Source organism: Mytilus galloprovincialis, chromosome 12, assembly GCF_965363235.1.
Source record: "Mytilus galloprovincialis chromosome 12, xbMytGall1.hap1.1, whole genome shotgun sequence".
Taxonomy (NCBI): Eukaryota; Metazoa; Mollusca; class Bivalvia; order Mytilida; family Mytilidae; genus Mytilus; species Mytilus galloprovincialis.
In genome coordinates, this window is record NC_134849.1 from 58,899,332 (window position 1) to 58,916,644 (window position 17,313).

The 17,313-nt window shown below is 33.2% G+C and overlaps 1 protein-coding gene across 6 annotated transcripts in view; it reads right to left on the reverse strand.

Annotated features, from left to right (window-relative positions):
* The window catches only part of LOC143054394 (neo-calmodulin-like), a 121,095-nt gene that overhangs the window by 36,867 nt on the left and 66,915 nt on the right, over window positions 1-17,313 (reverse strand). Inside the window, exon 1 of one of the 6 annotated variants that reach the window (XM_076227407.1) lies at window positions 16,758-16,778. The exons of 4 other annotated variants lie outside the window; for them this stretch is intronic. Coding sequence is in view for 1 of the 2 variants with exons in the window: in XM_076227406.1 (XP_076083521.1) it covers window positions 1,903-1,917 (15 nt within the window). In the remaining variant the exon portion in view is untranslated. Of the gene's footprint in view, window positions 1-1,902; window positions 2,043-16,757; window positions 16,779-17,313 lie in introns of those variants that run through there. One more of the 6 variants, XM_076227406.1, reaches the window with a different exon arrangement.

A 17,313-nucleotide genomic window follows, 5' to 3' on the forward strand; every position in this document is an offset into this window, starting at 1 on the left:
TTAAGATCGATACGTTGTAGTAATGATAAATAACCACATTTTTCAATGCTATATTTATACTGCTCATAAGTCAAGTCGAAAAGCTTGCGGTAAAAAAGGCAGTCCAGGCTTTTTAACTATTTTAACATATATATCAAAATTGTTTTGAAAGTCATGATGGACACTATATACCACATCTAAAAGAATGCTTGTCAACATACTATTCAACGCTTTATTTATAAGTCAAGTCGAATAACTTGCGATCAACATTAATGTTTTGAATTGTGTAAATTATTTTCAGAGGCGGATTTAGAGGTTTTTTCAGGGGGCAGCCCCCTCCTTTTGTGGGAAAAATTTGGTGGATTATTTAGGGATTCACTGAAGCATACTAGAGTGGGCTCCCACTTATGAAAATTTCTGGATCCGTCACTGATTTTCTTATACTAGTTGCAAATAATCTCAGAAAAAAACTGACTTTTATCCTGCATTTGATCTATATATCTCTGATTGTATATTATTATTGTAAAAGTCAGTGAAGGTTCAAGGTGAGATTTAAAGATTGTTATCAAAATCATTAGTATCATATTGTGCACTTAAGATAAAATACATATATTTAATTGATTTTTGTGAACTGCTTCCAGCTCTAAACTAAAAAAAAATATAAAAGCAATACTGATTCTGCCTTGGAAATTAGCAAGTGCAACAATGAAAAGATCTCGGATATTTTACAAATTAAAGGCGAAAGATACGAAACTCACAAGTCGAAAATAAATCGACAACGTCATGGTAAAAAAAGAAACGGAACAAAAGACAAACAACAGTATAAAAACACACACAGAAAACTGAAGACTGAGCAACAACGACACGAATTATAACCGGTTTGTTTAGGGTGGTACCTGACACTACAGGGAGATAACTCTGTAAAATCAGAAGAACGTTTTAATGACGTTGTGTTCTTAAGGGAATATTAAGCTTCTCAATGATCAAAATAAGTGTTTGTCAAACTGCTATATAACCAGTGTATATTTTTTCTGATTAAACGGTTGGTTCAATTTTTTTTATCTTTTTTTTTATATTTTTGTCAAAGGGTCAAAGTAAATAATTTGCAAAATTTTAAGAAATTTAAACGAGTCAAATTAATTTTAGTTCAGATGTTAGGTAACACCTTAAGTTTTTTTTTAGTGCAGTACTCAATGTACTTTCTCTACACAATGCAATGATACACGTACGAGACAGGTATGTGAGTAATTTAGGGTTTTTACAGACTCTTGGGGAATGGCTCCCCTTAATGTTATATCATATTTGTTTTTAAAATTTACTTTCACTGATAATTATTACGTTACTTATTTCCATTCATTATGTTTCGTGACGTCCCTTATCAAGCATACGATTTTACAGTTGATGAAAGATAACACCCCCCTTTTCTATTTGTTAATCATGGATAGTTTTTTACGTCGTTTCTTCTATAGTATAACAAAAGACCTTGCATGCACATTTCTTTCCCAGAAAGATAAGAGAAAAATAACATAGCGCTGCTTCCGTTTTTTAAAAGTGTGCGTGACACCAGTAACTTTACAGTCCCTTTGATATGTTTTTCTTTTTTTTAAATTATGTTTACAGATTAAATAAATAACTAATTAAATCATGAAAAAAAAACATGAAACATTATCATGACAAAATAAAGTAAACAGTGCTTGACTTCAATCTACTTGTAAAATCTGCTTTATTGAACTAATTCAATACATTTTAATCGATCACCTCTCAAAGTGTCGGTGTCTTTAAAAACCACGTATATTAACGTACTGTATTTCCTCAATCATCTCATAAATAGCCTAAGATTTTTTTATGCATTGAACAATTTACGAAGAAATTGAACGTCTTATGTATAAAGATTGCCTTTTATAATATAATATCTATACTCACAGTTTCATTTGCCATATCCAATACAGAATAAGAAATTAATCCGAAACTAAGAAAATAAGAAACTTCTAGAAAAACAGCTAAAATAAGAAACTTCTAGAAAAACAGCTCTATTCCTTGGAATGAATTCTTTATATAACTAGACAATTCGTGATTATACAATGTTCAGCGTTACGTTCTGTGTATTGCTTTTAAACGTATACTGTGTATTGGTTCTTTCGTTATAAATAGTGGATTCTTTTTCAACAATGATGAGTCATTTATTATTGCCGATTTGTGAAGATATCTGTGCCAATTTTTCTATCTTAATTAATATACAAACGAGCAAAACAGACACTAGGTGTAGTTAAAGATTATATACAATAGAAAACAAATCAGATTTCTTGATTTATTTAGATTTTTACCTCTTTCTAAGTACGATTGAACATAAAAACAATCTATAACAGTTAAGAAGAGAGAGTTGGCGCCCATTAAGTTGCTATTATACAGCTTCTGAGAGTCATTTCTTTTCATTTAACAGGACAGTGTGCATAGGAATTAGAAGGGCGTGGTAACGCCCGGCCTTGTTAAATGGGTTGATATAAAAATGATAAACCATTTTAGGAATAAAGAATCATCCTGTAAACGCAACGTTAATATAAAAATAAATAGATGTGGTATGCTTGCCAAATAGACAATTCTCCATCAGAGACCAAATGCTGCCGAAATAAACAACCATAGGTCACCGGGGTCGGGACGACTTTCAATAATGAGTAAACTTAAACCTAATCAGGAACAGAAAAGAGCTAAGAATATCCCCACGTAACGCTTAGTTAATTACAAATATGTATTTCTCACCACAGTTACAAACTTGTTGTATGCGCTTCACAATATATTGAAATGATACTCAGTATATAATCACAGTAGCGTTCTACAAATATATGAAATATTTGCAACTGTAAGTTAAATAATTAACTATCAATAAATACATGTTGAAAGTACATTTACTCGTTTGATATCTGAAGATTCGAAGAAAAAAAAAAACCGTTTGATACGGTAAAGGAGTAATAAGGCAATATATAGAGTTCCCCGTCCGTTGGTTAACCTCATGTCAAAGAATGTCGCCTGCGCGGGATGTAAAACTTCGATGGGTTATTCTCGTGACTTGGAGAGATTTAGGTATTTTAGGGCCTGAATTATGCATAAAAATGCAAGTCTTGTGTGCTAAGAAGTATATGTTCCCTATCGATGATGATGATTGAGGTTTTTAACGACCTTGACTGGCTATACAGCCCTTGCATGGTCGGTGTTTTTTGTTTAAAACTTTTTATTAGTTTTATCATTACGAAATAGCGTTCGAACTGTCACAGTCGGATAACTGCCAGATAGATCATGAGATCAAAACTTCAATATAAAATTCACTTTCGCACTATGAGCACAATTAAACAATAGTCTGTTATCGCAGCAGGTGGTACGGATTATCTGAGTATGACGTCAACGAATTCGTCAGCCGGGTAACCCGGATGACCGCATTACTACAAAGTATACCTACGCATAAACAAATAACACAAACACCAGTAAACATGGATTGAGCTGTAGTTAATTACTTGACTGTAACATATTTTGCACTTTAATGTGAAGGTATCAAATGCATAACTGTCTTAATTGTTTGTTTACTGGTGTTGAAAAGAACAAGTTTTACGTACATGCTTCAAATCATCCTCACGGTATTCAGGAGATATTGGATAAACGGATTAATTCAGTGTTGCATAATTTGCTAACGAACATATCTCTTAAATTTTTGGGGAAAAGGGGTTGGGAATTAATATTCTAGCCTGGTATGAACTGGAAATGATGGAATCATTTGCACAACACAGGCTGAAATAATTCAGTATTAATTGAGATCAATTGCAAGTGGAAAATGAAAATGGTGTATATGAGACAGCAAACGAATGACAGATTAAAAGAGTAACGTAGCTGCAGTTTTTAACAACAAAGAAGTTTTTTTGTAAAATAATTTCACTTTTAATTGGAATCAGAAAAGGTTGAGAAAAAAATTTAAAAAATATTTGAAAAGCGTCGTCACTGAATGTACCAGTTACACAAAGGGATGCCGGGTAAAATCAAAGAGCAACAAGAGTGCACACGCTGAAATGTCTCGCCTTCTATACTATAATTATTGATATTATGTTGATAGTCCTAAGTATACAGCTAAGCTTTATTATACAACTGTCACATAAACTTAACATTAACCAAGACAACTAAACAAAGACCAATGAACCTTGAAAATGAGGTCAAGGTCAGATAAACCATGTCAGGCAGACATGTACAGCTAACAATGTTTTTATACAACATATATAGTTGACCCATTACTTATAGTTTAAGAAAAATAGACCAAAACACAAAACTTAAAACTGTGCAATGAACCGTGAAAATGAGGTCATGGTCTAATAAAACCTGCGCGACTGACATAAAGATCATGAAATGTTTCCATACACCAAATATAGTTGACCTATGGCATATAGTTTTAGATAAAAAGACCAAAACTCAAAAATTTAACTATAACCACTGAACCATGAAAATGGGGTCAAGGTCACATGACTATGCTCGCTAGACATGTACACCTTACAATCATTCCATACAACAAATATAAAAGACCTATTGCATATAGTATGAGAAAAACAGACCAAAACACAAAAATTTAACTATAACCACTGAACCATGAAAATGAGGTCAAGGTCAGATGACACCTGCCAGTTGGACATGTACACCTTACAGTCCTTCCATACACCGAATATACTAGCCCTATTGCTTATAGTATCTGAGATATGGACTTGACCACCAAAACTTAACCTTGTTCACTGAGCCATGAAATGAGGTCGAGGTCAAGTGAAAACTGTCTGACAGACATGAGGACCTTGCAAGGTACGCACATATGAAATATAGTTATCCTATTACTTATAATAAGAGAGAATTCAACATTACAAAAAATTTGAACTTTTTTTTCAAGTGGTCACTGAACCATGAAAATGAGGTCAAGGACATTGGACATGTGACTGACGGAAACTTCGTAACATGAGGCATCTATATACAAAGTATGAAGCATCCAGGTCTTCCACCTTCTAAAATATAAAGCTTTTAAGAAGTGAGCTAACACCGCCGCCGCCGCCGCCGTAGCCGCCGCCGGATCACTATCCCTATGTCGAGCTTTCTGCAACAAAAGTTGCAGGCTCGACAAAAACTAAAAGTTACGGTGAATTGTCTCCCTTTTTAGACAGGTATTGGAGTGCAATTGCATAACAATTACATATCTTTAATATGTCTGCGTGAAAATTAAATACCCATAAAATGAACGTAAAATATAATTATTTTGGTGCTCTAACTGTTGTAGCTGCTGACAGTCTAGAATATTAACTTTGTAGAGATTATAACACACTCATGTTACAATGTAGGAGGTATGGACTTACACAACTATTTTCTTTTTATAGTTCAAAATTATGTTTCTTTCCAAAATAACTATTATACACCATATAACCACAACTTCTATACAAGAGTTTGAATTCCAGTCAGATTAAAAACTCAGGCCCCGTAGCCAGGAATTTCCAAAGGGGGGGGGGGGGGTATTTGGACCCACAAACTCGACTTTAACAGTCACAATTCGAACAGAACGTTGACTTTAACAGTGCTTATTTGGTTTTTTTCGACCCCCCTGGCTACGGGTATGACATTTGATATTGCTGCTTTTCCGCTTTTACCAGGGTCCACCACTAATCTATATACAAGAGTTTGAAACCCGGTCGGGGTCAAAGCAAAAACTTGAACATAGGGGTCATTGCTGCATACCTATTCGCTAAGCACGCGGTCTTTAAGAGGAAGTGCAAACACTGGTCTGCTCGGAATAAGAATAATGTGTCTGGGTGGGGTGACATGTTTTAATGCGGACTATAACCTTGCGAACTAGCACGTTTATCTAGTCGGGTCACAAAAATATTTACTCAGAAAATTTGATAATTGCTGCTTCTCCGTTAAGTACGCGGTTTTCAGGTGTATGACCAAGAACTGATCGTCTTGGAGTCAGAATATTGTTTCTGAGTAAGTAGACCATAATTATTATCCTGCAGACCATGTGAACTAGCACTTAACAAATCCGTCTCAACGTGTCAGTCTAGTATAAAACAGGGTTTTTACTTGTCTCACAGTATTATAGGGTCTCCATCTGATATGTTCTGGACGTTTAACATCAACCCATCAATACATATATATACAAAGTCATTAATAAAACTTCAACAAAAGCAAAATGCATGAATTCATTACTTTTATGGAATTTTGAAGAAATATATCACTTAAATTAGTACATTTTTACCTTTACAACATAAAATTGAGAATGGAAATGGGAAATGTGCCAGAGAGACAACAACCCGACCATAGAAAAAAGAACAGTAGAAGGTCACCAACAGGTCTTCAATGTAGCGAGAAATTCCCGTACCCGGAGGCGTCCTTCAGCTGGCCCCTAAACAAATGTATACTAGTTCAGTGATAATGAACGCCATACTAATTTCCAAATTGTACACAAGAAACTACAATTAAAATAATACAAGACTAACAAAGGCCAGAGGCTCCCGACTTGGGACAGGCGCAAAAATGCGGCGGGATTAAACATGTTTGTGAGATCTCAACCCTCCCCCTATACCTCTAGCCAATGTAGAAAAGTAAACGCATGACAATACGCACATTAAAATTCAGTCCAAGAGATGTCCGAGTCTGATGTCAGAAGATGTAACCAAAGAAAATAAACAAAATGACAATAATACATAAATAACAACAGACTACTAGCAGTTAACTGACATGCCAGCTCCAGACTTCGATTAAACTGACTGAAAGATTATGCATGATTTCATCATATGAACATCAGGCACACTCCTTCCCGTTAGGGGTTTAGTATCATACCATCTGACATAACATATATGAGAAGAACATAACCCGTGTCATGCCAACAACTGTTTTTTGAATAAATGTGTTTAGTTCCGATGCAAAGACCCTATAAGTGAATCAATATTAACGCCAAAATATGCAATCTTTAATGACCTGACAACAGTATCGTAACTATATCCCTTCTTAATAAGTCTATTCAAAGGTTTTGTTAGTTTTTGAGGTGAATACTGACACCTTTGTGCTTCATAAAGAATATTTCCATAAAAAATTGGATGTGAAATACCTGAAAGTATAAGTCTGCATGTTGAGCTATATTTACGAATGATGTCCTTATACCGATGATAAAATTTAGTAAATGTTTTGACTAGTTTGTGATATCGAAAACCCTGGTGTAATAATTTTTCAGTAATACATAAATTTCTCTCGTTAAAATCTAAAACATTGTTACATACACGAGCGAATCGTACAAGTTGAGATATATAAACACCGTAAGATGGTGACAAGGGAACGTCACCATCTAAAAATGGATAATTAACGATAGGAAATGAAAAATCATCTCTTTTATCATAAATTTTAGTATTCAACTTTCCGTTAGTGATATAGATATCAAGATCGAGGAAAGGACAGTGGTCATTGTTAGTATTAGCTTTATTTAAAGTAAGTTCAGCAGGATAAATTTCTTTAATATACATACTGAAGTCGTCATTATTGAGAGCCAAAATATCATCCAAATATCTAAAAGTATTATTAAATTTGTTTATCAGATGTTGTTTCGATGGGTCTTTGCTTATTTTTGTCATAAATTGTAACTCATAGCAATACAAAAACAGGTCCGCAATAAGTGGTGCACAGTTAGTCTCCATTGGAATTCCGATAATCTGACGATATACGTAATTCCCAAAGCGAACAAAAATGTTATGCTTATACTCCTGGATACCTCGTGTGTTTTTTTTTTTTTCTTCTTCATTTGATCAGTCTCATTTCATCATCTTTACTTTTCTCAATATTATAAATAACAATTTATGTCTGTACATTTTTCCATTATGCAAACTTCTGAAATCTTTACATAGCAAAATTTGCTAGCTTAAAAAAGTCTCTGTCTTAGCATTATCTTAATTTAAATGACAAGATCTCCCATGCCGATAAAGAGGCTTGTTCGATGCGAGTCACATAATGAATCTATATTTCATTGAAAAAAAATCGGGATAGGCATACCAATTTTTTGTTTGCTTCCTAATGAGTAATAAAGACTTATAAAAGAGTTTATAGGATATATAATTTCAAAGTACAAGGAAACAAATCCGTGAAAAATTAACTTAATGGTCCCTTAGTTGTAAACATAACATTGAAGAAGGAAGACTTTTATATATGTTATTCAAGTTTACATGTAACTGTTTTCCCTTCAAATATATTAAGTAATTATGGTAGTCCTTCATCTAGATGTTTCGTATATCTATAACTATATATATGTTACAGTGAATTTGTATAATCAGTGATTATGTAGAATCCCTGAAATTTTCAGGGATTATGTAGAATCACTGGCTAGTTTAGGGATAATATATAATAACTAAAATTTTTCAGGGAATATGTATAATCACTAGAAAAAATGTCAGGGATTATACATAATAACTGAAATGAATAAATACATTTATTTGTAAAGATAATTATTAAAAGTCAAATAATTTATTCGATAAAATCATGTTAAAACAATATAATCATAAATTGTAAATATCATAATGATAACCCCATTTTTAAAAAATGTTAGGCACAATATATCAAAATGTTATACACAGTATTATACTAAAATAAAATGCCTCACATCTGTTTGAACCACAATATCCACATTTAAAAAAACACTTTTCCTTCACACATCAAATCAGATTTTACGACACGTCCATGATAAATAAAGTGTTCAGCAAAAAACATCTGAAGGTACCCCAAAAAAGGGAATTAGCAACCTCGAACTGGTTCCAGCAAGATACTCTATTTTGTGGCCAGGCGATATCCTTTCTCAGATTTTATGTGAATAATTGCCGTTATGTTTTTCGGATTTCCCTTTCCTTTTATACCCTTCTTTGTTCTATTTGTGAATATTTCATATACTTTCTATTTACTATACATTAAGATGCGGCGGTTCTCTCAGTTTGACTTTCTTGTTCATTTGATAAAAAACACACAAAAAAAAGCACAAAACAGATGTTCCATAATCATCTTTACCATTTGTTTTACATGTACCACAGATAACATGCTGTTTGGATTTGAATATATATTTGACACTGGCTTTTAATAAACAAACAATACATGTAAAGTTATCGCTATAGATTGAAATAAACAATTAATTTCCCCATTGGCGACAATGGTAGCCTTTTTCGAGATACAGACTTTAGAAAGTTGATTTTTTTAACGAAACCTTGCTAGAATCAAAGAAAAGTTATTAGGACAGTATTTTTTGGTCCCTAAAATATAGGTTCGCGTTGCTTTTCTTAGCGTATTTTGTACTTATCTCCCATGCCTATCAATTTTACCCATAAAAATACGTGTCTTGTCCTAGCGTTGAAAAGTCATCTCAGTGCCTTTAGGGCTACGGAATAATTTTTATTTTGCCTTTTGTATAAAGCAGAGTGCACGAAGTCTCCAAAAATAAAAAATAACGGGCGCACATATCGACCAATCAGGATTAGCCATACTCTTAATTCTGAATACCATGTTATGCTCATAAAATGGCTGCGCCCATAAAATCTAATGGTGTATTGTAACCTATAAAGGGAATGAGTATATTATCAATTTTAAAGATTTCAACTTCATCTCGAAACCCTTTGTTGGTTATACGTGTATCGTTAAGATCTGACATTAAACACAGCAAAATTCATCTGGTAAAGAATATGAATGACAAAACTTATAATTTGTCTATGTTATTTTTATCAAACAAGGAATCCTTGAATTATTGATAATCCCTAAAATCATATTAGGAAATTTGTAGAATAAATATTAAAATGTTCAGTGATTATGTAAAATCACTGGTCATTTTCAGGGATTATATATAATAACTAATGATATTAGTGATTCTACATATTCCCTGAAAAATCGGGGATTCTACATAATCCCTGATTATACAAATTCACTGTAACATATATATACAGGTGTCACATATGTGGAGCAGTGTCAGAGAAATCTTCCATCTTCTTTTTTTTTGGGGGGGGGGGGGGGAGGGGGGGAGCTTAGCTTTTTTGCCATGACTTTATTTTGTATTTTAACTTTATGAAATAAAAAGTCCTATTAGTATAATTTCTTTAAAGAAATCAACGAAAAATGTGTTCGTGGATCACAGATGACGTCGCATATATCGTTATAAAGAGGCATAACTCCAGAACAGTGACGCCGACCAATTTCAGTGTTTGGTGGTTGTAAGATTATGAAAAATATAACAAAAAATCAAGTTGAACTTACTGATGAGCCTTCTGACTTGGGACTATCAACATGTAAATATCTTTATTAATTGCTATTTCTATTTTAGCAGGACCATTGTATTTTGCCACTTAAAACGGGATCTTCCAAGCCCACATGGTCATAGCCGACTCCTGGCAATTATTTTTATCGTGTCACTTGAAATGGGAACTTTCCAAGCCCATTTTCCTGGTATGAAACAACCGTTTGCAATATAACGTAAACTTAATGACATATATTTCTGTAAAAAATATGAGGAAGGCGTGTTATTGCCTATGAGACTAATATAAAAAGGTATAATAGGACAAAGTTTATGAGTGAGACAAATGTAAAACTATGTAGGCACTGTTACCTGATCAAAAAGACATACATGTAAATATTTTGAGTCCTACTTTAGCAAATCGATTTCTCACTAAATGATACGGGTTAGTAGACAAGAACCCAATACCATTTTGTAGGCATTTGACCTAAGAAATAGAAAAAAAGCATTATCTACATTTTGTCAATTGAGAAATCGTTATCGAAGATGATCATCTAATATAGGCTGATCCAGGGAGCCTGGGGGCCCGCCCCCCCCCTTTTCGTGGGAAAAATTTGGTTGATTATATAGGGAATCATTGAAGCACGACTAGAGCGCCACCCCCTTAGGTCAGTCAGCGGCACCCCCTTAGGAAAAGTTCTGGATCCGGCACTGTAATAATATTATTATTATTATTAAATGGATTCCAATGTCGATAAAAGTCTTGGTCGACCAGTAAATTAACGAAAGCTTTTTTTTTTTTATTGAAAAAGACAATCCAAATAAGAATTATGTTTCTAGTTGTCTAATAAGCCGCTGAATAAATTTTTATATACAAAAAAGTTCATAAGGGAATTGTTAAAGTCAGTGGCGGATCCAGCCATTTTAAAAAAGGGGGGTTGGGGTTCCAACTATATGCTCCCATTCAAATGCATTGATCGGCCAAAAAAAGGGGGGTTCCAATCCCCGGAACCCCCCCCCCCCCTGGATCCGCCACTGGTTAATGTAAATGAAAACAAATCCATGACACACTGACTTAATGCCGACCTAGTTTGCAATTTAAATGAAATAGAATATATACGACCGACTCTTATTGAATGAATCGGTCTAAATTTGCATGAAATATTTGCCACTTGACATCAATCATAGCTGATATTTTATTGTTTCTGTTCAATTTATTCACTAGTTTAGAATCTGTTTTTTGTTTAAATACTTTTTGTCGTCTTCTTATTGGCTAATACTCCACATTTTCTTTTATTTAAAAATGATACTAGCTTGCAACAATAGGACATCTGTATGATAACCTTTTGTTTATAGTACATCTAAAGATATATATGGGAAGTTCAAAGACGAAAAATTAAAAGAACACATTAAGGGTAATCAAATACTGCAGTTAGGAATTTGATAGGACATAATACTTAGTACCAGTATTCGATAAATGGGGAAAAAGCCATATAAAAGAACATTGACCAATGAACTATAAAAATGAGGCTTCACTCCACATACTGCAAATAGATACACATGTAGCTTGTTGCTAATAGTACATGTATTTGACCACGGAAATTCAACAGATCCATGAAATGAGGTCGAGGTCAGATGATCAATTTCTGTTTTAAATTATAATTGTAATTATCCAAAATACCAAATCTTGTTACTCTATAATTACTAATCAAAAGTGAGTATTTCACTTCACAAAAAAAAAATCGTATCATTGTTTGAATTAGTCACTGAACCATGAAAATAAGGTCAACGGACAATGATGAATCTTTCGCTACATTAATAATAAGCATCTGCATACATTAGAATCATTTTCATAACAACGTGGACAAGACCATGTCTTGACGTGCTCAGATTACCAATTGACTTGGTCAGATTAAGTGAACGTTCGTCTAAAACACCCACCTGTCATATCGTACATGTTATAGACATTTAAACTGTGGTGTCGCCAAAGGTTCAAGACGCCTAAATAAAATAATACGAATAACTAGCAGAGGACTAAACCTTGTGTCTTGATTTGAATGTTGATTATTTAAACTTTCTTTTTTTCCTCGTGCATCTGCATGTACTCTTTCATTCTATTTAAATAACCATTGAACGGCCTCTGACAAACTGAGTGAGCGTAAAATCACTACAATCGATAGCCGATTAGCAAACAAGTTAAAGGTTAATCATTCAGTACTATTACCAACATAAGTCAGGGGTGTGGAAATATTTGTTGTGAGCACTTGTCCCCGGGCAAGTGAAACCTAAAATTTTACTTGTCCGGAAAAAAAATTACTTGCCCTGATGATCCCAATAAATATTGAAGTATTTCTTGTTAGCTAATATATGATTCTTACTTAGCACTGTTGTGCATCACAAATGAAATATATTTGTTTATATGTGTAAAACATTAGGAAAGTAGGAAATGGGTTGACATCAATGGGACAGAAACCTAACAGCAAACCAACCAATGAAATGACATGTAAAGGACAATTTTGCAGCAGTTTTTGAATAAAAATTGTAGCCAGTAGGTATACGTACATATACTAAATGTGAGGACAGTGATTGAAGAAATGTAAACTAAATAATAACTATTGCATGATTTTGTGGTGTTTCTCTCAACTGACACACTTGTTTTTTTCTTGATTATTTATCATTGTCTTGATGGGCAATTAATGCGTCCCTTTTATTTTCCACTTGACAACAAATAATGTTGACATTTCATCTATAAATAGGAAAAAAACTTAATTTATTTTCCGAATTTCCATAGATAGCCAGGGGCAATCTGATATCCACGATGTCTGAAATTCTCGCTTTCTTTTTTTTTTAAATACTCTAGCTGTGTATTCCATTTGCATTTAAGGTTTTCTACTCGACTCATGACTCTTTTTGTCTTGCTTGCCCACCTTTTTATTATGTAAATTTATCGTCATGAACATTGATGTTTTTACTTGCTGAACATTGGTTTCTTTTACATAAATTAAACATCTTTATACGTTTTGAAATTAATTTTATGTTTTTGTTGGATTTGAACTTTGTCTTGTATATTTTTTTACTCGTCCACGGGCAACCAAGACAAAAATAATTACTTGTCCGGTTGTTCAAATGTACGAGTCGGGCGAGTTCACACCCCTGTAAGTATTGCGGCTGTCCACGCTGTTATGAAAGTGATTCTATGTTGCGATGCATCGAGGCTCAAGCCCTTCTACCTTCTTACACTAATATTTAAAACCGCCGCCGGAATGTAATCCCTATTTAACGCACTACGCGACTTACATAAGTCGCTGGCGAGACAAAAATGGTTTCGTTTCTAACATTTTTGATTTATGTTGCTAGAATCAAATATAAAATTCACCAATAAAACTGTTGAACACGTTTTCTCGGATATAATGCAGTTCTAATAAATAAATAATAGACGCATTGTATCCTTATTTAGCTTATGACGTCAATCACGTGATTTGATGTTGTCTGTTATTAGTTTTAAACTCTTAAACAAAAGCCAGTGTTAAAATATTTATAACGAAAAGTGACGAAATTAGACTTGTTAATTGATGGTATATTATATCAAGATACAAAATATATTTGAGGATCATAAGAGATAAGGAAACTTTTTTTGACAACGCAATTTCTGTACATAAATTGCTTAACTTTATTCCCTAAAGATTTCTGAAATATGCTTTGGTGTTCGTTTTTTTTTTTATTATAATTATCACAATCCATTCTATAAATCTATCAGAAATGGACGTAAAACAATTAAGCTAACATATTTGCTTATTGAATTCAGAATGATTTTTTAATTTGTGGAAATACAAATTTCTCTCTCTTTATGCACTAATTATTTCTTGTGGAGGTATTCTCACAATCTCACATAATTTTATGTTACGCATAACTACGTGACGCATAAAAATAAAAATCATATAGTATGATTGCCAATGAGACATCTGTTCACCAGAGACCAAATGACATTTTCCTATAAATAAGATCTACATTGCTCTTTGCCAAAAATACATTACGATGATCTATTTTGATGCTTATGGAATTAAAAAAATCCATACCGTTCATATTATTATACATTATTCTGCACTCATGAATGTCACTTTTGAGCCAAAAGACTAATGATAGCAATGTCCCATGAGTAACCTCAAGATTCATGCCTATATGTTAATCGTAGCCAATCACTCTGCTGGCGGACACTTTAACATTTAAAGTGTATTCCTCCTTTAACGGTTGTATTGGGAAAATAATGAATCTGAACGAGAAGATTGATGAATTGGAATTTAAATCTATTGAACGGATAAAAATATATAGACAGGTCTTAAATGTCAAGATTTATTTTTCACTTAGTTTACTGTATACTGTACCAAGCCGTTTTTTTTTTGTTAACAAAGCAGAATCCAAGTTACAAATCTACAAGATATGTACGGATGCCTAAATTTTCAATGGCTTAATCTAAAAAAACACGAATCTTTAATTGTTTTCAGCTACCTTTAAGTTTTATTATTTAGTAGACCATACCCACAATGTCGCGGGTCCCTAACTGAATTAAAGAATATACTACTAAGTACGCCTTTTTTTTAAGATTTAGAATTCATATTCAATTTGTCATTTTGTAAACCTTCACGCTGATTGTAAGGTGCACAGTTATTCACTTTATAATGATTGATTGATTATTGGTTGCTTAACGACTTACGTCCAGTGGCAAATGTCATGTATGTTTAGGCTTAACGTCCAGTGGCAAATATTTAACGCATGTTCAGGACAAGAAGAAGTTAACAATAAATACAATAGGTAGGTTGTGTAATAAAAGAGGCCATCCGGAGTAATGGTCGGGGAAATTTGGACTGCCACAGGAAATTGAGGGTATATTGGATAGAGACAGAAATTTTGCCTTGCAACATGACACCTACGGACCCTCTTTATAATGAAGAAGTTCATTCTTGACTTTTAGTCGTGTTATTATTTACATACTATCAATATTTATTTCTTTTAAAGAGTTTTCAAAACTATATATATAAACATTGCGATATATGTAACTCTCACTTCTGATTGGATGACGTTATATTGTTCATTACACTCAAGTGATGAATTACTTTTAAAAATCGGCTGGTTCTCGTAGGGGGATTTTCATCATGGGAGATTATAATAACATACTAAATGACACCTCGCTATAATAAGGATGAATGCTATAAATACATTTAAAAAAGTTCGACTGAGCCTTGTTAGGGGATTTCCCTCAAGGGAGATAATAATTGTTTTACTAAATGGCATCCAGCTATAATAGAGACTGTATCGAACATTAACAAAGAGTTATATGACTGTCTGAGGTGTTTAAATTACAAATGTTAGGTTGACCTTTCAAAAATCTAACTTAACTATGTATCTATGTCTTGTTCATACTGACTAATAGCATGTACTACGTGCATATATTATAAAGATACTAGTCCTTTGTGAATTCTCAGATGAATAAAATATATGAGATCCGTATGTAACATCACTTTGCTATTGATAATTCCCATTAAAAAGGTTTTGATCAAATAAAAAAAAAATGTAAAATTGTCTCGGCTACCTTCCCACACAAAGCTGATCTCCCATGAAACTGAATTATTCTCGAACATTAATATTTTTTTTTATTTCAGCTTAAATAGGTATTTTCTGATACTTATCCCAAAGGCTGACTATGGTATATATAATAGATACATGAATGTATGGTAATTTTGGGCGTTCTTGTCCACATTAAAACGTTAAGCGGTGTAGGATTTCAGAACAAAAATCTCGCCATCCGCTCGGAATATATAGCTACGTTAAATCGGATTATCCATGTACAATGTATGTCTCGAGTTGGGCATGTTCACTTTAAACACGTACAGCAGTCTTTAAAAGATTCGTAGATTAAATATTGCAATTAAAACTTCGAGTCCTTATAAATGATTAATAGTTAGATCCCCCCTTTTCATCCTCCGTTCTGAAGTGTCATCGATGTAGGATCTGCGTATTTGATTTTTTGGTATTAAGATAAGCATGAAATATTTGCAGCTGTGTCTTCAGCAAACAATTATTAACTTTGCGCTTAACAACACAATCATGATTAATTTTGAGCATAAAAAAAACACATGATTAATTTTGCGTATGACATTACAATCGTGATTAATTTTGCGCATAACGTTACAATCATGATTAATTTTGCGCACATTACAATCATGCTTGATTTTGCGCAAACATGTTACTGTGACATTAAAATCTCGACTAATTTTGTGCTTTTCGTTACAATGATTAAACGTATATGCATAGTACATATATTATTAGCTTCAGTTGGTAAAAAATATGAGAATAAAGGTTGAAAATGCAAAATTGGTTCAAAATAATTTATCTAATTTGGAACGCCCACAATATCAGTTAGAAGTCGTATGAATGTAACGTCAAACTTCCGGGATTTACCTTAGTCTATATATTTTAGCACTATATGTATATATTTGCAAATGAGTCAAAATAATTTTCCACTTACACGTTCTGAGTTTATTTACAGTAACTGGCACTACCTGGTCATCAGCGTAAAAATGGCGGCAATTACAAACCACGTGTATATATTTAACCCAAAGTGAAGAAAGTTTTATGACCAATAAACTAATTAAATTGTATATAATAACGATAATGAGATGATACTATTTCTAAATTTAACTTTTATCACTTGTTATCAAATTTAAACAAATGATAAGTGGCTATATATCCGTACATGAAAGTTTACTTTTAACAATAGTATGACGTCAGCATAACTGTACCTTGGCACCCCATAATTAAATGGACTGGTTTACGAATTTTATTGATCTGTCCATTTCTTGCATGGTCGTTCCATACTTACAAAACACGGGGAATTGGTTACAACCTTCAATAAAGGTACTTCAATAAAGGTGGATTTAGGAATGGGTTTTCGGGGTGTGGGACCGACTTTTTTGACGAACAATGTTTTTGAAAGGGGACATATGGTTTGAACCCCTTTTTTATATCCTGAGTTGGATGGATCCTCCCCCTCCCCACGCCCCCCTCTTTTAAACAAAATACTT